This window comes from Acartia tonsa, chromosome 7 (assembly GCF_053477335.1).
Source record: "Acartia tonsa isolate MP-2025a chromosome 7, ASM5347733v1, whole genome shotgun sequence".
Taxonomy (NCBI): domain Eukaryota; kingdom Metazoa; phylum Arthropoda; class Copepoda; order Calanoida; family Acartiidae; genus Acartia; species Acartia tonsa.
In genome coordinates this window covers 5,811,479-5,834,522 of record NC_137266.1, presented here as the reverse complement: position 1 = coordinate 5,834,522, position 23,044 = coordinate 5,811,479, and the positions used below count along the sequence as shown (strand labels likewise).

The following is a 23,044-nucleotide window of genomic DNA, read 5'->3' as shown; positions in this document are numbered from 1 at the left end:
AAAATTTTTCTTCAAGTAAAAAGGCATACATGGGTTAAATTTTTTAAAAATGAATTGGGATTTGATTTAGATTTAAAATAGAAAGTCAGAATGAAGGTAAACAGGAGATACACATCAATAATTAATAAGCGTTCACAAAATCCTTAAGCCAACGGTTAATAGATCGTGTTCAAAAAAGGATTTAGTATAATTAACGATCCACTGTCCCTTTCCTCCCTGGTTTTATAGCAGTTTCATGTCCAAATAAATATTTGATCACTTACAAAGAGATTCGGAAATAAAGAAAAAAAAAATATGTTTAAAATATTTTTTTTACAATTTGATATCAATATAGGAAGGATATGTTATCATGATTTAAAAACTACACAGAGTAATTGAAAGTAGTAATCATAATCATTAATTAAATTTATTGTTATTAGAATTTACTAAAAAGTATACCTCAGGTCTTATTTTGTTTTGTTATCTAATGATTTAAAATGTATTTATTCTAAAGGAGGAATGGAGTCTTTTTAGATTAAAACAAAACATTATTTTTTTTATTTTTCTTAGTAATGCCTACAATCCTGGAGATCTCAAAGAAAAAGTTTAACTTACTACAGTTTTTTTGCAATATCTTTCAAAAAAACTTTTTTATATATTTCTATACATCCGATATTAAAATTAATGAAGATTTATTTTCATTTTAAAGAAATAAAACACGTTAAGGAAAACAGGACAATGTGAGAGAGAAAGAAAATAAGAAAACAAAATATAGAGGATTTTATTTTTATTATTTTCTAATTAAGACTTTTGTGTTGTTCATCTTTTAGTTTTATAAAGTCTTACATTTATAACAAAATTACAGCTCATTAGTAGAGTCTGACAGGCTTAAAAGTTGCTGTAACTGTAGAAAATTAAGCTAAAGAGAATAGCTTTGTTGTTTTCATTCTTTTAGTTTATTTTGAAGTGCAGTCACTCTTTACTATATTTCGCAATTGACAAAGAGTCGTAATGCATCTGGAAAGAGTTATCCAACTATTTTATTTCTAATTATAATTGATGAAGAACTAGGCTCATCTGTCATATGTCAGCAGAAACTTCATAATAATTCAAAATAATAATAGTACCTTTATAAGGCATAAATAGGTGAATGAATTTTATACCATAATATAATAAAAATACACTTTCATAAACATAATATGTATTGGAAGTTTATTAGGTTTTTTATTACTACTATAGTTTATTATGATAAAGTACCTAGCTCCTATGAAAAAAATATTTCCTTGTTTTACTTTTCTTTGCTTTGAGATGAGAAATATCCTCAATTGTTGACTTGACAAAAGAAATACAAATACAGGAAAAGTATCATTTTCACTAAAGTACTTAGATGTGTGTGTGTGTGTGTTTGGTGGTAGTGGTTCCTGTGAGGGGTTATGGATGTGTGTGATGTTATTGTGATGTGTATAGTAGGACCATGTAAATTTTCAGGAAGGCTATAACATGATGACATGCTTTGACTAGTATGCAAAGGTTCATGTCAACCACCCAATCTATATGGCAAAAGACTTGACTTAAAGCTTGGGATGCAGCTTTATATCATGGTTAAAAAGATGCTGTAAAACAATGTTTAAACCTTTAGCGCCAAGGTACAAGATATCAATGTGTAAATAAAGAAAATCCTAAAATAAAATGCGCTAGGTAAGAAATTTGGAAATCAATCAAAACATTTTTAAAAGGAAAAATAAATCAGTACAATTTTAAAGATTGCCAATTTTATTATTCAAATTTTGCTAATATTGATACAAAAATTTAGCTAAAAGTTTAAAATGATAAATTTTGCAAACTCCATTATCTAAAATGAATATAAAGTTAAAATCTGTCTATATTTTATGGTATAAAATAATAGAATCCACAAGGATGAATTTTCCATAGATTTGTCCTTATACAAGTGTGTTTGTGAGAGTTGGTCTAAATTCTTAACAAGGTTTAGGTGACATTAAACTTTGATTTATTGAAACCTGTAAAAGTTACACCACTATAAATAATCATGATTAAAAGCTATTGATCCATTTTAACCCAAGACTACTTTATCAAACTAACATCATGTCATTGTACAGGCCAAACATAAATTAAACTAAACTAAGGTTTTAGTTCTCAATCTTCTTATACACTTTTTTGACATTCATATTTACACTCGCAGTACTATCAATTAGTGAGTAAAACGAGGGCAAAAATACAATTTAAGAGAAGCAACAGCATTGCATAAAAAGGCTTTTATGTCTGTCTAGGCCATTACTTTATCGTACATTTTGTATACAAAAACTGTCAATGTAATAACAAGAATTCTAAAATTTATATGTTCTGTTTATCTCTTATTTGTGTATCTTAGACTAAAACAAAGGGTTTGATTGTAGTCTACAAGAGTTAGCTATACACAGCTGTCAATTAAGATAATCTTAGTATTTTTGCATCTTACATAAAAAAAACATTTTTTATTTTTCTATTATTATCATATTTTATAAGGAATAAGTAAAGAAAAAATAATATAAAAGTATTTATACCTATTTTCATTCTATAACATATTACATAATTTTTTCTACAGACCATTTCTCTTAGGAGGGTGGAGGTACCCTCCCCAAAATAGTTTAAGAACTTCCCAAGACCTTTGAGATGTTACATTGTAAAGTAGAAACATATTGACTCAGGTAAGGAAGATCCTTCGGTATGAACAGACTGACAGAAAGACATATGAACATCCTATTACTTTAGTATATAAATAATTAAATATTGTCAGAAGGTTTATTAAAAAAAAACTTACAGACTATTAAATTTATTGGATCATTGAAAGAAAACGAAGTTTCCGGTTTCATCGTATTTTCACAGTAGCTTTTGAAGGGTTATTTTAGGTTAGGTTAGGTTAAGTAAATGTTAATGATTGCCCCGCAGGGTTAGAAAATATGCCCCGCAGGGCTAGAGCCCCCCGCAGGGGCTAGAAGTATGAGAAAGTCTACTGTGAAAAAACGACGAAACCGGAAACTTCGTTTTCTTTCCATGATCCAATTTATTGGATTTTTTTTCAGTTTTTTGAAAATACTTTTTTACCATATTTTAGAAAATGAATCACCCTTTTTATGACAGTTCAATTGAATCCAAGGATCTTAACCCCTTACAGTCGGGCCCCTTGCCACACCTTAATCAGTCGGGGGGGGGGGGGGGGCGTTCAACGCCCCCCCCCCATGTTATCTCAGTTCCTATTAGAGCTAGAGGGCTAAAATTTTTAGTGTAAGTCCCCTGTGTTATGATGAATTTCCGACCTTAAGTAAGTCAAGGTCAATTTTCGCTTCCTTCACCCTTTTATTTGACAACCTTTGTTTTTAGGTCCTTTTTTACTAAACGGCTGTAATTTTTTTATTTTTGAAGCTAGAATAAAATTTTTTTGCAGAAAATGTTAATCTTTTTGTAAATTTTATATTTCAAATATCAAAATATAAATTTCAGCGGCCGCAGCTGTACTTGGCAGCTGCCAGCCGCCGCAGTCGGCGGTCGGCGGGTAAACGGCGGCGGATCAAATTATTGGTAAAAAGTATGAAATATGCTAGTTTGTACCTTCTAAAAAATATCCCACGTTTATAAAACTTTGGGGACAATTTCCATCATCTTCCCTGATTTAACCTTTTACAACGTCAACTTTATGTTGATAAATTACACATTTATGAGTTCTGAACAAAAATATAGAATGATAGATGAACCAAGAAATATTGGGGTGTTTTATTGGTGATACCAAATTTCTCGATGTCTTACTATCTGTCTATATATAGGTCTGCATCGCTATGGGGAAGAAATGTTTTATATCTGCTGTACAAAGTTGATTATGAAATATAGATGTACTGACTTTTCTGAAAGTGTACTTAGCATCCGCGTCCTATCTCAATAATTGCTACTAGCTAAAAAAGCTTCAAACTTCCCCAAAAAAATCAAAATTTAAAAAATTAAAATTTTGAATGTAAAATGTATAAATCGTTTATACATTATATCGCTTTTCATTTTGACCGGAGTAGCTGAAAATAGCGTTTGCAATAATTGGGTTATCTGCTGTATACATTTGGAAATTATTGAAGAAATAGGCAATCCATTTTCAGCTCATCTAAATATAGGACTAATGTGTTTCTGCTCTACAACAAACTGTGTCCGTTTACTTAATGAAACTTTTGTTAATATATGTAATCTTTACTTAAAATGGAAAATTTGCTGAGTGAAAAAGTCTCTGGCACTTTGGCACCCTCTTCAGTCTAAATGGCATAAATCATATAAATTCAATTTACATATTAAAAGATAAAAAAAAAGAAATTTGTAAAACTATAAAGGCAGAAAATGTTGTTTTAAAAGGAAAAAAAATTATAATAATATGATCAACCTTGTTTAGCTAGATGTATTGTAAACTGATAGGAATTCTTAGCAAAACGCAAAAATCAACAGGGGGAGGATGTTTAAAACCTTTTTTTTTAATGTTCTCGATGTTTAAATAGATTTGACATTATGTTTAAAAATTCCATGTCACTAAAATATTCAATTACTTTTCTACAGGAACACCATATATTTTGGCTTGGGATGAAATAGTTAAATTGAATGACAAATTAACTAAAACTTGGCCGAAATTAATACACTTATTGATTTAAATGTTACTGGAATGTATAGGACAAATTTATTAGGCTAGATGAATATTTTCATACTAAAAGTTCCTAATACTTCCTATATTAACTCTATGCTAATTCATACGTTTTATTATAAAAAAAGAACATAAAGGGAGGAGTAGGTTGCGCTAAAAAAGTTGTGAATTTTCAGTTAAAATCAATAGTAGAACGATAAAAATTTTAGTTAACTTTTTTTTGTCTATAGTTCTTTTCAATAAGAAATAAACATATTTAGTGAATATTACCGTTCTACTACTATTTACGGATTTTTAGCGCAACCTACTCCTCCCTTACTCAAATTAAATCATAAACCAAAAATTCTGGCATATTGATTATTATTTTTTAAACTAAACAACAATTATTGAATAACATTAATTTCAATACTTATCTAAATTGGATATCATTATATTAATATTACTATGCTTGACTTTTAGTTTTGTTTCATTAATTGGTCCATTAATAACTTTTTCTGTGAACTTCAGTAAAAAAAAGAATACTTACTGAAAAAACTTAGTTTATAAGTTGGTTATTATCACGTTGATTCATCTCTAACTTTGTTAATGTTGTTTATTTTGGGGCATTTATATACCTTCTAAAAATTGTTTAGCTTTTTATTTCAAATATAATCAAAATAACACACTTAAAAATTATTTTAAATTGAAATTATTAAGCCAAAAAGACATCAAATTAAGGATAGCTACATCCTGCCCAAACTAGCTTCTTGATGTGCCTGATAAAAAAAAAAAATCCATTTAAAAAAAATAATACCTATCCTAGTACTAATGCTTTTCAAGTCACAACTTGCATAAGCAGAGGTGAAACAATTTTAACATCATTAATTATGACACAGTTCAGGCAAAAAAGTCAATAGTGTATACTGCTATAGATATGAACTAAAACTAAAATGGTTTTTCTGTCAAAATTTCTCTGTCAGCCCAAAACATCTCTCACCCATTTTCCCGCAATCTCATTTTATATTTTTTCATCTCTATCATCTCCCCCCCCCCTTCTCTCTCTCTCTCTCTCTCTCTCTCTCTCTCTCTCTCTCTCTCTCTCTCTCTCTTTAACCTATCATCCTTACATTTCCTTCAGATTTAAAGTAAATATATGTATTACTAAAATTATAGTTTAATACTTTGAAATAACTTTCAATATATTTTTTTACTTCTTTTTTTAATTTATATCCTTCTTTTGGAATAAATTAATTATCATATTTAATGGATTTATTACACTTTTAAAAGGAAGAGGGCATTGCTAGTTAAAACTTTTATTTTACTTTTTATTATTAAAACTAAAATTATAAATTGGGGGAGGGTCGTTCATACTTCCCCTCAAAAGCCTCTAGGTGCCTAGTCTCTAATTTCAAATAGAATATGATCAATCATGCTTACCTCCTATGGGAACTGTGTGTGGTCCATCCTCTGTGGGTGAGAGGATGGAAGACATTATTAGAATATGATCATGCTTACCTCCTATGGGAACTGTGGTGGTCCATCATCTGTGGGTGAGAGGATGGAAGATATTATTAGAATATGATCATGCTTACCTCCTATGGGAACTGTGGTGGTCCAACCTCTGTTGGTGAGAGAATGGAAGATATTATTTGAATATGATCATTCTTACCTCCTATGGGAACTGTAGGTGGTCCATCCTCTGTGGGTGAGAGGATGGAAGATATTATTAGAATATGATCATGCTTACCTCCTATGGGAACTATGGGTGGTCCATCCTCTGTTGGTGAGAGGATGGAAGACATTATTAGAATATGATCATGCTTACCTCCTATGGGAACTGTGGTGGTCCATCATCTGTGGGTGAGAGGATGGAAGATATTATTAGAATATGATCATGCTTACCTCCTATGGGAACTGTGGTGGTCCAACCTCTGTTGGTGAGAGAATGGAAGATATTATTTGAATATGATCATTCTTACCTCCTATGGGAACTGTAGGTGGTCCATCCTCTGTGGGTGAGAGGATGGAAGATATTATTAGAATATGATCATGCTTACCTCCTATGGGAACTGAGGGTGGTCCACCCTCTGTGGGTGAGAGGATGGAAGATATTATTATAATATGATGATGCTTACCTACTATGGGAACTGTGGGTGGTCCATCCTCTGTGGGTGAGAGGATGGAAGATATTATTAGAATATGATGATGCTTACCTCCTATGGGAACTGTGGGTGGTCCATCCTCTGTAGGTGAGAGGATGGAAGGGATGGAAGATATTATTATAATATGATCATGCTTACCTCCTATGGGAACTGTGGTGGTCCATCATCTGTGGGTGAGAGGATGGAGGATATTATTAGAATATGATCATGCTTACCTCCTATGGGAACTGTGTGTGGTCCATCCTCTGTGGGTGAGAGGATGGAAGATATTATTAGAATATGATCATGCTTACCACCTATGGGAACTGTGAGTGGGCCATCCTCTGTGGGTGAGAGGATGGAAGATATTATTAGAATATGATCATGCTTACCTCCTATGGGAACTGTGGGTGGTCCATCCTCTGTGGGTGAGAGGATGGAAGATATTATTGGACTAGATTCATTATCTTCTACTTCTTCATCTCCTAACATTGACTTTCCACTGAAATACAAATATTAAATTAAGGTTGCGTGATTATATTGTCACACAGCAAATTTTCTAGAATTGTTGAGTGTTTACTTCCAAACCAAAATCAAGGATTCAAAATCACCGTAAATATTAGCTGTCTATAGTGCTTTAGCAAAATAGGGATAGATGTAAACACTTTTGACGTGCCTATTCTATTGATGTCAAAAAATATCCTATACTTCCTTCTTGACGTCGACAGATTAAAGTAATATATATAGAGCGATAAATAGTATATGTAACAATCACCTCTTTTCAAAGGCCTTCTACCAACTTTGGGTTGGGTCCTTCGTGTCAGCTGAATCTTTCACAAATGTAAATACAACCAGGTGCTGGTAAAAGAACAAGAGGCAAATTGTAAACTAATGTTAACACAAGGACGCCCAATCTTTTTACTTTGTATTGGGGTAAAATTAGGGGTTCTATACGTTCAAGAGGAGTAATCGAACGTATTTTAAAAAAAATTGAGGGGTGTAAAATAAGAGATTCAAAGTCTAAAGGGGTAAACACCCTTTAACCCTGTTTTTGGACGTCTATGCATGACCTTTTATTATTTCTGCATTTTTTTTTCTAGTTAATTTCGTTTTTGTATTGTTTAGATACTGTTCATTTGTTGAAAAATATTTTGAAAATTATCTATTGATTTCATGTAACTGACAATAACCCAATAGTTTTAAAAAAGGACATAGATAATTTTCCAACATCTCATGGAAAGCTCAACCCTTTACGGAAAAATAATTGAAAACAAGGTAAATTCAGGCAAAAAATAAATTTGGGAACATCTGCAATATATTAGTTCTATATTTGTTGCTAGGTGTCACTAAAAACTTAATAATTATGATTTGCAAGAAAGTATTCACATTATTAGGAAAAATGTCTTGTTAATCACAAATAACTAGGTTTAAAAATACAGTAGTGTAAATCGGAAAAAATAATTATGAATATAATTTTATAGTCAGGAGTCTAATTGTGAAAAATTGATAATGACAGTTTTAAATACTTCATGTAAGTTTAGACAGAAATGGCAATTTTTCACAAAAATTGTCCCTTTCTTTTTGAAAAAGCAGAAGAAAGCATTAAACAGCTGAATTTAGAAAGCAAAGTTTAATGAAATTATTTCTCGTCTGCTAAGCTTTAGGTCTTTGCAATTGGAAATCATTAAGTAATCTGTTTATACATCTAAATTTATTGTCGACAGAAAACGAAGGCCAAACGCAGTGACATTTTGTTAGAGCACTATAGACAGATACCCAAAAATAGAACTTAAATCCTGCATTGCAAAGTTAATTCAATACAGAAAAACTGGAGCATTTATTATCAATTAACTGTACAGTTTTAATAGTTTCATATGAATTTAAAAATCCACCAATTTAGATATAGTGAAAATTGAAATTTTTCGATAAAAACTGTACAATTTCAAATTATGAAACTATAAAATTTATTGCCCATGAACAATAAGATATTTAAGTTAAAGAGAATTTTAATGTACATATATAATAGATTTGAAATCTGCATAAAATTCTAAGGATGTTTTTTTACAAAATTCGTTTTTTGTATAATTCTTTATTTAAAAGCGCAAATACAATTTAAGTTAGTTAATTTTGATATCTGTGATTGGTGGGTTGAAAACAATCTGTGCTCTGATTGGAGAAGCTTAAGTTTTGTACATCATTCAATCATTAGAGCTCAGGTATTTTCCAATCCACCTATCCTATTGGTCAAAATTAAATAACTTAAATTGTATTTGCGCTTTTAAATAAAGAATTATATAAAAAACTAATTTAAAAAAAAAAATCCTTAAAATTTTATGCAGATTTCAAATCTATTATCTACATTAAAATTCTTTCCAACTTAAATAGCTTAATGAACAATTGGAATTCATATTTCAAGAAAAATATATTTTCAATATTATGATAAATCTATCCTTTTCCTTTCTAATACAATTCAGTTACTATCCTTATATGAAAATAACAGGATCTATGTCCGTCTGTTTTTTTACCGAAAAACAGCTGAACCGATATGGTTCTCCTTTACAATGTTTCTTCTCATAGTTCCAGGGAAGGCTAATAACTAAATATTTTTGGGGCGGATACCACCACCTTGATTAATCGCCCCTAAAATAAATGATAACCCCCCCCCAAAAAAAAAAAATTCTTGAAAGAACGTAAATAGAAAACCTAAATGCTAAGTTTCAAATCGATAGAACAATTCTAAAAAAACTTAAAATTCAGGGTCATCTCAAAAAACGCCTATCTCAAAAACGCCCATCTCAGAAAACGCCTATCTCAAAAAACGCCCATCTCAGAAAACGCCCATCTCAGAAAACGCCCATCTTAGAAAACGCCTATCTCAAAAAACGCCTTTTTCATTAAATGCCCACTACATACTACTACGATACTTGTCATTCATGATCTCTTACTTAAAACACAAATAAACAGTTACCAAATCAACCACTTAATAAACTATGTACAAAGATAGATAAAATGGTAAACTAAGAGTAGCTGCTATATTAAGAAAATAGGGATAGTTTAAATAAATGGGAGAAAATTATTGTAGGAACACATTAGAGGAATTCAATAAGACAATGTAGAAACACCTTGCTTTAACAAGGAACTTACCTATTGGCGTGAGCGGTGGACGGACGTTTTTCAAAGAATGATTGTGTGGATCTGTTGATACCTCCAGACTGGGCTCTGTCAGAGGTTGGAGCTCCAATACCTGAAATGTTATAACAGTTTTAAATAGCTGTATGGGGATACATAAAAAACAAGGATGACAACATACATAAAAGCGAAGCACTGAAACGGTAGAACAAACGGACATTAACACTTGTATAGTGTCTAAACTGAATTATCAGAATATAAAAGTATAAGAGTCGAAGCAAAATTGTAAGTAAATTTAATTCTAACATGCCTAAATTAACGAATAAAAGCTATCTATCTCGGACGGACGGACGGACGGACGGACGGACGGACGTACGGACCGATCCTAATTATAGAAAAGCTTCGCTTTTAAAAACATATTTAAAGTGAAATAATAGTTTTGTTCGACTGTGGAAAATAAAGATGTTCTGATACAGAACTAGTGCATGAAAAATCACAGATTTTTTTTTCATTTAAACACTTGCGGGAAGCTCTTACCCTAGGTTGACTTAGCCTAACATAAATTAATAATGAATATAAAATATACGAGGATATTATGAAAAATTGTCATAAAGTTAGGTTGCTAACATGGACATCATGTATTGGTCAGTGCCTTCATCCAGTAGGAGGAAGGGGATAAGGGAAAAATGGGTTATTTATGGGTATCTTTTTTTTAGCCAGCTACAATTTTTTTTAGAGTACATGAAAATCTGGAGGAAGATCCAAGTAATAATATATCCATTAACCAAATAAATACTTATTTCAGTTGGATGGATTTTTCACATATCGTTAAAATAAAGTTCTTATTTACTCGACCTGAAATAAGTCTTTCAATGCTAGTGTGGTCAAATATTGCAAACATTATTCATCTTAGGAATAAAAATGCTGAAATTAATTTAGAATCAAAAAATCCCCTTTCGATCAAAAGTGTGAAGATTTTTAGAATTTCAAAACGATTCAACAACAAAAGTAAAATATATCCTATAATTATATAAAGTAGTGATATTTTTTGTCTGTTATAAAGGATCTCGCAAACCGCTGAACTGTTATGGTTCTTCTTTACAATAAAGTTTCAAGAAAAGGTCTTCAACCTCTTAATAAAGATGACAACCCCCCCCCCCTCCCCTCCAAAAAAGTTGTTTTTTATTTATTTCTAAAATTCAAATTCAAATGTTGGGGTACACTTTTTCCCCTCCCAAGTCCCAATACTAAAGGTTTTAGGGGCGCGCGTAACCGCTAGCATGTTAAAAAGTCTTACTTGTGTGATGCTTTTTTAATAATTAAAAATATTTTTAGTCTATCCTTGAAATTTTATTATTTTTTTTTTATTTTGATTGCATCAAGAAGCAGTTTAAATTGCAATTTTGAAATAAAATAATCTTTTTTTAATATAGGTTTTAAAAAATTTACAAAATTACGTTTAAAAGAAATAAAAGTTGTGTTTCATTCAAATATTTCAAAATCTTATAAACTTATAAGTTAAGAAAACAATTTTTTTTGCTGAGTGAAAGCTATTGAAGAGGAAGTTGATTTTGTTATGTTGTAAAAAAAATCTTAACATATTACATTCTGTTTTGAATGAGATTAATATTTGCTTCTTCAAAATTTTAAACTTCATTTTGATATATCACGTAAAAAGATTTTCACTTAAAACTTATTTTTAATTCACGCATAAATTTTGTCCTAAAACATTGTTTTATTTAAAATCCACAACCACTACTACAGTTTTTAGAAAAACTAATTTCATGCACAATTGCGGTAAAATGAGTTTTTTGAGGGCTCCAAACCATAGACTTTGTATTGTGTCCAGAGCGGAAATTTGAGTATTTTGAAATTGGATATTGTTTAGTTTCTAATACTTTATAATACACATTGACGAATTTTGACATATTTAGTATTCCTAATGTATGTTAATAATAGTTGCTTTGTCCCTAGCCTCTAGAAGGTTTGTGAAGAAAACAGCCAATGACATCCCCAAAACAATCCCATCAAACCAGTGATTTCTGAGATCACAAGTTTCAGACAGAAAACCTTACTACTTTAAATTTTAGGATGAAAAAATGAAACAAATTTGAATTTCAATTTCTTTTAATTTGCTGCTAAAATAATTTAATCACATGTCTTCTTTTCACGTTAAAAGTCTTTTGACAAATGAAGTTTGTGATTAGTTCATTTTGGCGGCAAATTAAATTGTGAAAAATTCAATGTTGTGTTATCATCTCCAATCTCCAGGGCCGATAGATTAATAAAAGTGTTTTTAAAAGCGAAGCTTTTCTATAATTAGGGTCGGTCCGTCCGTCCGTCCGTAACGGATAGCTTTTTTCGTTATTTTAGGCATGTTAGAATTGTCCTATCGATTTCAAACTTTGCATGGTGATTCCTGTAGAAGTTAGGTACGAGTTAGAAAGCGTAGCAACTCTATAATCATTACCAGAATGTCTGTACGTCCATTTTAAACATGTTGATTTTTTTACATTTTTAACAACGAATTTGTATGTGACCTTATCCGATTAGTCTGATTTTTGGTATACTGATTCCTGGGACAAGTATAATCAAGTCCTATAAATGTAAGTATGTCCATAAACATTATCCCGAATCAAGCAGTTTTTCAACAAATTTACTTACAATTTTGCTTTCACTCTTATACATTTATATTATGATTATTCAGTTATGACATTATACAAGTGTTAATGTCCGTTTGTCTTACCGTTTTAGAGCTTCGCTTTTATGGATGTTGTCATCCTTGTTTTTAGTTAAGTTAGGTGAGGTTAAATTGGGTACTAGGCAGTCCTACAGATTTAGGACATCCAAGGTATAGGTGCTGTTAGGGTTAAGTCCCCCTTAAGAACCCGCCCCAATACATATAATTTACAGTTTATTTTAAAATGATTAGGAGGGGGTTATCAAAGCTCAACATATGCTTTGTGTGTAATCACCAGCTATTTCAAATAAAATTCTTTAAAATAAATTAGAAATTACACTAAAAATCCTAATTTTGGTAACAAACATACTATGAAATATGTGTATACTAGTAAAAATACTTTTTTTCATATATTTAGATGAGAAAATACTAGATTTAGAATTAGAAATAGGAAATTCGAGGTTAATAACAAAAACCTTTTTACAATGGACACAAAATTACTAAACTGTAGACAATCTATAATAAAAGTAGAAGATGTCTGTCTGTCCGTCTGTCCCTTATAATCTCAGTAACCACTGAACCGATTGGATTCCACTCTTCAGGGATTATACCTACTGGTCCTGTGGTGGTTTTAGGCTATTTTCTTGGTGGGTAGGATTCCCCTAACCCCCCCAAACCAAAAAATTCTACTTCAATTTTTTTAATCTGTTCGAAATTAGTGGTTACAGCTACAAGCCGCTAGTTACAAAACAAAGAAATATATAAAAAGAATTAACTAAGTCTAACATTCCAAAAGTTAAGAATGGGGAACATACAATTTACAATTTAATACCTCCGTAGAACTCTGAAATCAAAGTTACCCCTTCTTTAGATTGAAATTATTGTTGGACAAGTTTGGATAATGCTAGTTTTAATAAACCCACCCAAAATATAATGTTTCCAAAGTTTGAAAACAAACTTGTTTATACATTTTAGGGTTCCAGTATAATTTAAAGAGCAATGTCCTCTCCCTTCCTGCTACTTAAAATCAACCAACGAGCAAATATTGGTCTTTTAATTTTAACAAAATGTTTGTGTTACAATAACATACAATCCAATACAACTAACAAAAATTTTTTAGAATTTTTAAATATAATTTTTTTTTTGTATAAAATATAAGTTTAGAAATAAAATAAAACTATATGACGGTTGAATTAACGGTTGGATAGACTTACTGTAGTTATATAAAAGCTGCGTTAAATAATATTGTCAGATAAGGATAAATTTGTATAGTCCATTTCGTGGCAACGCCTCTTAATGGGCGTTTTGTCATATTTACAGAGCAGCTTTTCTTCTATTTCTAGCGTTTTCAGAGCCAATTTTCTAACAATGAGGGGCAATCATCTAACCTAACCTATCAAAAGCTACCATGAAAATATGACGAAACGCCCCTAAAGAGACGTTGCCACGAAAGGGACTATATCCGGATAAATAAATCTACGAATAAGTGGTTGAAACTAATGTTACATATTTACAATGTTGTAACCATAAGAGATTAAAACAAATAACTACTAAACCTTTCCTAATTCTTTTTAGTTTCTCTCTTACTCTTACTCTTAATATCCATATACATATCTACATATACTTTACAGATTAAAATATTCTACTCTCTTAAAACTAAGAGCAGGTTCTTAGGTAAGGTCCTAAAAATACCAAAACATAAACAATTACACTAAGAAACAGACCTTAAAGTCCAAGAAATGCTTTTAAATATATCAATTCTATATTTTTATTTTTAATCCTTCTGTAATAATAATTATCCTTTTTGGACAAAATATATAAAATGTACAAGGGCATATTTGATTTTATAAAATTAAAATGCTACTTCTAAATCATTATTCAATAATTACTTTGTTTTAGATAAAAAAGAATGACATTTCCGAAAAAAGAATTGAAAATTCATTATAGAAATCCAATAATATCCTGGTATTTTACAAACAATTAAAAAATAATAATATGGCTTTTATTGAGGGGTTAAGAAAGCTGCTTGTCTTTGTCTGTGAGTTTTTAAATTTCTAGTTGTTAAAAGCTGAAGAACGACTGTTACATAATAGAACGATGTCTGTACGCCTGCAGTCTAACTGAAGATTAAGATCTCGGTAACCACTACTAATGTGCTGCAATGTTTTTGCACAATACTAAAGCTGTCTAATATTATCGTCTAGGGGCTGCTTGCAGCTTCTTGAATGATAAAATACTGAAAATAGCTGCATTTATACATATAAACAAATAAAACTCCTCCATCCTCCCAATTGGCACGCTTTTAAAAAAATCTACGTATAGAAATATTTGTTTTAATATTCTCTGGAAAAGAAAGATTAAACCAATCTCCATGGTATTTTTGCTGGGTTCAAAACATTTTAAAAACGCGCAATTACAGCATAAACACTAACTAATCAAGGTTAAAAGTATACTGTAATCTTTATCTACACATGGCTCTAGAAACTAAACTTAAACTTCTCTAGTTTTAACAAGTTAAACCAAGTAGAAAGACTATGATAAACATAAAAAATTATAGAATTTCAGATTTTGCCGCTTTCATAATGGGAAACCAATTTATTAATCAATATTTGTTTTAGGATAAAATAGGCATATAAGTAATTAATACTGATGAAAAAAACAACTAACCAAAGTGTCACAAACATAAGCCATGTGACGTCATAAAAATGAGTGAAATGACAGGTGGAGTGGGAAAGAAAAACCCTCAAAAAAGATATGGACAATCCCTCATTTTTAAGACGTAACACGGCTGATTTTGGAGAACTTTGTCCATTTACATAAATATATTATTACTTGGATGTTACACCAGATTGTCATGTCCTCTAATAAAGTGGAAAACGCAGCAGGCTTAAATAAAAATATCCATCCATATACCCCCTTTACTATATTTTCTTGTCCCCTACTGGATGAACGCACTGACCAATTAATGAGTACCAAATTAGCAACTGACAAACATTTTACCCCTGACATAATATCCACGTATATTATATATCCATATAGAAAGTGACTTACTTAAATTGTCTTTCCTTTACCTCTTAGAATCTTTAACCTATTTGTAGATTCCTTCATCTATGTTTTCGAGGATTTTAACAACTTTATCTGTATTAAAATATTCCTACATCAGATTACAATATAAAAGGTAAGTTAAGATATAAATTCTACTGTGATATTTATCAAATACAAAACTTAAGGAATCAAGTCTTGTTATTCTCATAGGTCCCGGGAAGGTTTTAGAAGAGGGTACCACCACCATCCTATGAGAAATCGCCACTAGAAAAAATCCCCCCTAAATATAAATTTAAAAAAATGGGTAATCTAATTCAACTCCCCCCTCCTCAAGTGTCCCTAGATGCCTCTAGGGGTGTAACCGCTAGTTTGATAATATAAAACAGTAAAATATTTAACTATTAGAATAATAGGTAGTTTTTTTTAATATTAAGTGTTTTAAATCAAACGTTTTGGTAAATTCAAAACTACAAAAATAATTTTTAAGTTTTATATTTAAGTCCGATATGATTTCATTTTCTCTCGTAAACAGATCAAATTTTAGTGAGGCAAAACTTTTCCCTTTAGCAAGCCTCACTGATTTTAATGGGGTAAAATGATTATAGTGAGGCAATTTTTTTTTTAGAATCCATCTCAGATCAGATATAAAATCCAACCACAAGGTTTCTGTGCTCGAAAAGGCACTTTCAGGGGAATTGTTGAAAGTAATTTATTATAATAAAAATATTACTACCAGACATAAAAGAACTTTAGAACCAAATTAAATGAACGTTTTTTAAAGAAATAAATATTCTATTAAAAATCTTCCTTTTTTTCTCCCAAAATATTTCCTCAGATTAAAATCAAATAATTTTCTCAACAAAATATAAAATAAGACGACCTTTGATAAATATTCTGTTTTAATAATTATTATCTAATAATACTTTAACATTTGTTTTTTTGTATCAATACTTTTTCTTTTGGTATAACAGACTGTAAAATGTTAAATCGTTACACCGTTTTATCGCCATATTGGATTTGATTGTTAAATAGATTTAGAGTTAGTGGATTTTGTTCTTAAAATTTGGAAGATTTTTTCATTTTTAAAATTTAATTATTTTGTTAAATATCCTACAGTGCAGTGTAGTGTTTTACTTAGGAGAGGCACTCTAGTACATTTTTCCCTTTTGGGATTTGTCACCCTAGTACATTTTTTGGTGTACTGTTTTATCGAGTTTAAAACACCAGTTGAGATTTTTGTTTTACAATCAAAATAAAATGAACTTGATTTGCCGTAATCTTCTTTCAGATTATAAAATTTTTGAGCAATTGAAAAAAAAGATTTAAAGCATCCAAAAAAATTTCTCAATTAGCCATTTGAACAAAATAATGTTCACCTTTATTTCTTGGAGGTGCCTTTGGTTTATCAGGTGTGGATGTATCTAAATTTTCCATACTAGAGGTCGGCAGTACCTAAATATTACATATCAATTAATTATATGTCTTTCAGTCTGTCTAAATGTGCACTATATAAAAGTCTCTATGTAAGTTTGTTGCTCTTCATAAATTTTCTAAACTATACTAAAGGTCGGCAGAACCTAAACATTAGATGTCCATTAATTATATGTTTTTCTGTCTGTCTAACTGGCCAATGTGTATTAAGTCTGTATGTTTTTGTGTATGTGACTGTTGCTAAATATTCCATACTAGAGGTAAAAGTATAACAAAAAAAAACATAAGATATCCATTAATTAGATGTTGTTCTATCTATCGAAACAGCGTAATGGTACCAAAAAATGACGTCATGCGATAAAACAACCAATAAAAGGCTTATAAATTTTACCATAGGTAAATTACAGTGTATACTTGCCTCTCATTTGTCTGTTTTGACATCATTTTTTCATCTATCTATCTATCTATCTATCTATCTATCTATCTATCTATCTATCTATCTATCTATCTATCTATCTATCTATCTATCTATCTATCTATCTATCTATCTATCTATCTATCTATCTATCTATCTATCTATCTATCTATCTATCTATCTATCTATCTATCTATCTATCTATCTATCTATCTATCTATCTATCTATCTATATACCTGAACAGAAGTCATACTATCAGGATTACCACCCTGGGCTAGGTACTGAAGTGGGCCATCATACCTGGACACATTAAAATTGTCAATTGGAAAAATCCAAATTCATCATACATTGTAAATTAAGAAATCTTTACCCTCGTCTCCTTTTGTTAAAAGCGAATCTTTTCTATAATTAGGGTCGGAACGCACGTCCGTCCGTACGTCACAGACAGTTAGCTCTTTCAGTTGATTTGGTACGATTTAGAAAGCGTAGCAACTCTATAATCGTTACCAGAATATTAATATGTCCATTTTAAATATGTTGATTTTTACGTTTTTTAACAACAAATTTTTATGTGATACAATTATCTAATTGATCTGATTTTTTGAAAACTGATTCCTAGGGCAACAAAGTACAATGTCATAAGCGAAGCATCTCTATACTCAAGTCATAAAAGTGTAAGTATGTCCTTAAACAATATCGTATATTTAAGCAGTTTTTCAACAAATTTACTTACAATTTTGTTTCGACGTTTATACATTTATAATCTGATTTTTCAGTTCTGACACTCTACAAGTGTTCGTTTGTCCTACCGTTTCAGAGCTTCACTTTTATTGATGTTGTCATTCTTGTTCTAGATTATTTAGGTAGAAAAATCAATAATCACGTTAAAAAATTAAAAACAGGAGCATATCTCATATTTGCTTTGTTTTGAACCTTTAAAGTAAAAAATTAAGTTTAACAGTTTTGTTAGTGATGGAAGCTTTTTATATATGTTGGCTGTAAGAAATTATGTAAAAACAAGGATGACAACATCCATAAAAGCGAAGCTCTGAAATGGAAGGACAAATGAACATTAACACATGTAGATTGTCAGAACTGAATTAACAGAATATTAATGCATCAGTACAAACAACATTTTAAGAAAATTTGTTGCAAAACTGCATAAACAGATGATACTGTTTAAGGACATACTTACATTTTTTGGACTTGTTTATAAAGATGCTTCGCTTATAACATTGTACCTTGTTGTAATAGGAATCAGTTTTCAAATAATCAGAAGAATCGGATAATTTTAACAAACAAAATTTGTTGTCAAAAAAGTTAAAAATCGACATGTTTAAAATGGCCGCACGGACATTTTGGTATTGTTTATAGAGTTGCTACGCTTTCTAAATTGTACCTAATTACTATAGGAAAGTTTGGAATCGATAGGACAATTCTAACCTGTTTAAATTAACGAAAAGAGCTAACTCTCTGTGACGGACGGACGGACGGACCGACCCTAATTATAGAAAAGCTTCGCTTTTAAAAAAACCTACCCATGAAGCTCTCTCTTGCCAGAAGAGCTGGACGGACGTTTAGCTAGGCTAGTACCAGATTTCAGGTCGGATAATTGGATGGTCTTGTTCTAAATAAATACAAGTTTAGCTAGGCTGGTACCAGATTTCAGGTCAGATAATTGGATGGTCTTGTTCTAAATAAATACAAGTTTAGCTAGGCTGGTACCAGATTTCAGGTCGGATAATTGGATAGTCTTGTTCTAAATAAATACATGTTTAGCTAGGATGGTTCCAGATTTCAGGTCAGATAATTGGATGGTTTTGTTCTAAATAAATACATGTTTAGCTAGGCTGGTACCAGATTTCAGGTCGGATAATTGGATAGTCTTGTTCTAAATAAATACATGTTTAGCTAGGATGGTTCCAGATTTCAGGTCAGATAATTGGATGGTTTTGTTCTAAATAAATACATGTTTAGCTAGGCTGGTACCAGATTTCAGGTCGGATAATTGGATAGTCTTGTTCTAAATAAATACATGTTTAGCTAGGCTGGTACCAGATTTCAGGTCGGATAATTGGATAGTCTTGTTCTAAATAAATACATGTTTAGCTAGGCTGGTACCAGATTTCAGGTCAGATAATTGGATGGTCTTGTTCTAAATAAATACATGTTTAGCTAGTCTGGTACCAGATTTCAGGTCAGATAATTGGATGGTCTTGTTCTAAATAAATACATGTTTAGCTAGGCTGGTTCCAGATTTCAGGTCGGATAATTGGATGGTCTTATTCTAAATAAATACATGTTTAGCTAGGCTGGTACCAGATTTCAGGTCGGATAATTGGATGGTCTTGTTCTAAATAAATACATGTTTAGCTAGGCTGGTTCCAGATTTCAGGTCGGATAATTGGATGGTCTTGTTCTAAATAAATACATGTTTAGCTAGTCTGGTTCCAGATTTCAGGTCAGATAATTGGATGGTCTTGTTCTAAATAAATACATGTTTAGCTAGGCTGGTTCCAGATTTCAGGTCGGATAATTGGATGGTCTTATTCTAAATAAATACATGTTTAGCTAGGCTGGTACCAGATTTCAGGTCGGATAATTGGATGGTCTTGTTCTAAATAAATACAATTAGCAGCTGAAACGAATGGATACACAAGAATGAACCAACCAATTAAATTTCAATAAAATTCCCCAACGTTGTTAAGCCTTCGAATAAAACTTTGAGGGCTAGTGTAATAAACAGCTCATTGCCCCTTTCTTCCTATAAATAAATACCTTTTAGTAATTAGAATTCCAAGGTCCTTAGAAAATAAATTTACTATAGATAAAATGTAAACATTATATGGATATGGAGAAAAACTATTGAGAAAAAAATAATGACATTTTTGTCCTTAAAAAGAAAAGAATCATCAATATATTAATTGTAAAAAATGAAGAGTATAAGAGTCAACAATAAATCTACAAGGGTTAAGTGGTAAAGGTATTTTTATGTTAGGGAAAGAGAAAACACTAGACTTTCAAATATACTTCAAGTTATCATACATTATCTTATCCCTTAATATCTTATTTTCAATAATCTATAATACAAAGTAGCTTGATGTCTGTCCGTCTATCCGTCCGTCCGTCCGTCTGAAGCTTAAGATCTCTGTAACCACTGAACCGATCGAATTCTACTCCTCAGGGAATATACCTACTGGTCCTGTGGTGGTTTAAGGCTATTTTCTTGGGGGATGGAACACCCCCAACCCCCCCAAAAACCAAAAAATCCCTCCCCGCTTTTTTTTGAGGAGATATCCTTGTTTCTTATTTTTTTTACGAATTTCACCTTAACTTTTTTTTTATCATCTCTTGGGGCAAAGCCCCTAGAGGCTAGGGGTGAAACCGCTAGTGCTTATAATAAAGTAACAGGATGTCTGCCTGTCTATTTTTCTGTATGTTTGCCTGTTTGTACCAAATGATTTCGCTTAACCGACATGGCTTTCCTTTACAGGGAAGCCTCACATATGAAAGATATTTTGGGTGAGGGAATTACCACCCTCCCAAGAATAACCCTTAGAAAAAAAATTACCCCTAAAATATTTTTTTTTCTTTTTTTGAAATCTAAAATAAAAAAAAATAGGTTATCGAATTAAACTTTTCCCTTCTCAAGTGCACCTAGAGGCCTCTAGGGGCAAAAACGTTCGTCATGAATAGAGAGAAGTACGCCTATTCCCTAAATATAAAGTAGCTACTATGTAGTTGTACAGAATATATAAAAAAATGTAAATCAGATTTACAAAGAAACCCTTCAATATTTTTGGTCTCTTTGAAAAAAGAGATTAATATGGTTTCATCAAAAAACAATTTTTAATTTTTTTGATCTTTCAATTCGATATCAAATTTCATATTAATTGAATTTAATAATGATATAATTATTTATCTAAGCTCTGAAAATATAAAAAAAATTGCTCTATCTAAAATTCAAATAAGAACGATATGTGTCTGTCCTTATGGCGTTAAGTACTTGCTCAATTCACTAAACCGTTTCGGCTCTGCTTTTCGGGAATATTTCTAGTGGTCATATCAAAGTTTGTCTTTGGGTATAGGACAAATCCTGAAAAATAGCCTCCCCCTTCCCTTAGAAGTAAAATCATCTTTTTTTCACCAAAATATAACCTTACGCCATTCCGCCTCATTAGTATGAAACAAGTTGTTGGATACAGGTTGTTTGTTAGGAAATAAAAAATCTACCTATTTGCATCAAAATGTGTACACTTTCTAACCAATATTGTGGTCGGATTGTTTTTACATTTGTTATTACAATTAGTCTAACTTTTACTTTTACTCCAAAGAGGTTTTATCAAACTAATATTTCGTGTTTTAGATTTTAAAGAAAATTTTTTAAAAATTCTGTTTTTTTAGGGGGGGGGGTATTTTTCATTTTTTGGGGGATAGGGGTGTCTCACCTCCCCAAGAAAATAGTTATAAACCTTCCCGGGACCTATGAGAAGCTACCCTGTAAAGGAGAACCCAATCGGTTCAGCAGTTAGCGAGATCCTTCGCTAAAAACAAACATACAGACATCGTTCTACTTTGTAATATAGATAGATATAGAAATTATTCATCTAGTCTGTTTATATTTATTTCCATCCCCTGAAATTGTATTTGTATATCAATAATGTAGTTATTTATCGCATCGTATTATAGACAGCTTTCCGCGGATAGTGTAACGATAAATTGCGGTTTTGTAGCCAGTAGATGCCGACTAACCAGGGCTAACAAAACTGGTATGAATATTATGATTTTGTCAATTTACAATTTTTAGAAAATAGTCTTTGTGATACGAACTTTAATTTTTCAGTATTGTGGAAAACTGGTTTTAATCCAGCGGATAATAATCGGTTTAGAAGTCATATTGGAAATGAGTTTTACCTGTTGCTGTCTCTTTTTTCTCTGTTTTTCTTCAATTAATTTTCGTTGCTGTTCTAACTTTTGTTGTCGTAGATTTGCAGAGGGTATTGTATCTAGTCTAAATAAAAAATATATGAAAAGGTTGCGTGATTTTAAAAAAATATTTAACGCATTTTCGGATAGGGGGGAGGGGTCCTTAAAATATCTAGTGGAAAGGGGGTTATATGACCGTCCCTGCTATCTCGGAAAGTTAACCCTATTCTAGGTTGGTTCCAAATAATTTTATTCCAGGGGGGTGGAGATTACATGCCACCCCCACCTTCATGCTATCTCGTAAATCCTAAGAGATAAGGCAAAGTTGCTCAAAATGTTAAAAAAAATCCGCTATTTCAACATATGGCTCGGGGAATAAAAGATATGTACTTTACATTAAGATATATAAGTTTTGCATCAAATTTTGAGGATTTTTTATAAAATTCGTTTTTTCTATAATTCTTTATCTAAAAGCGGAAATGCAATTTAAGTTAATTAATTTTGGCATCTGTGATTGGTGGATTTAAAAATCTGCGCTCTGATTGGATGGCGTACATCATTCAACCAATTAGAGCGCAGGTAGTTTAAAATCCACCTATCCTATTGGTCAAAATTAATTAACTTAAAATGCATTTCCGCTTTTAGATAAAGA

The 23,044-nt window shown here is 31.1% G+C and overlaps 1 protein-coding gene across 3 annotated transcripts in view; it reads right to left on the bottom strand.

Moving 5' to 3' along the window:
* ktub (Tub domain-containing protein ktub) overlaps positions 1–23,044 on the bottom strand; it is a 67,234-nt gene that overhangs the window by 30,530 nt on the left and 13,660 nt on the right. For all 3 annotated transcript variants that reach the window (XM_080167337.1, XM_080167336.1, XM_080167335.1), the window contains exons 2-7: positions 22,381–22,477; positions 19,005–19,093; positions 17,703–17,766; positions 16,996–17,071; positions 9,910–10,009; positions 7,158–7,267 (exon numbers count right to left, since the gene is read on the bottom strand). In XM_080167337.1, coding sequence (XP_080023463.1) covers positions 7,158–7,267; positions 9,910–10,009; positions 16,996–17,071; positions 17,703–17,766; positions 19,005–19,093; positions 22,381–22,477 — 536 coding nt within the window. The remainder of the gene's footprint in view (positions 1–7,157; positions 7,268–9,909; positions 10,010–16,995; positions 17,072–17,702; positions 17,767–19,004; positions 19,094–22,380; positions 22,478–23,044) is intronic.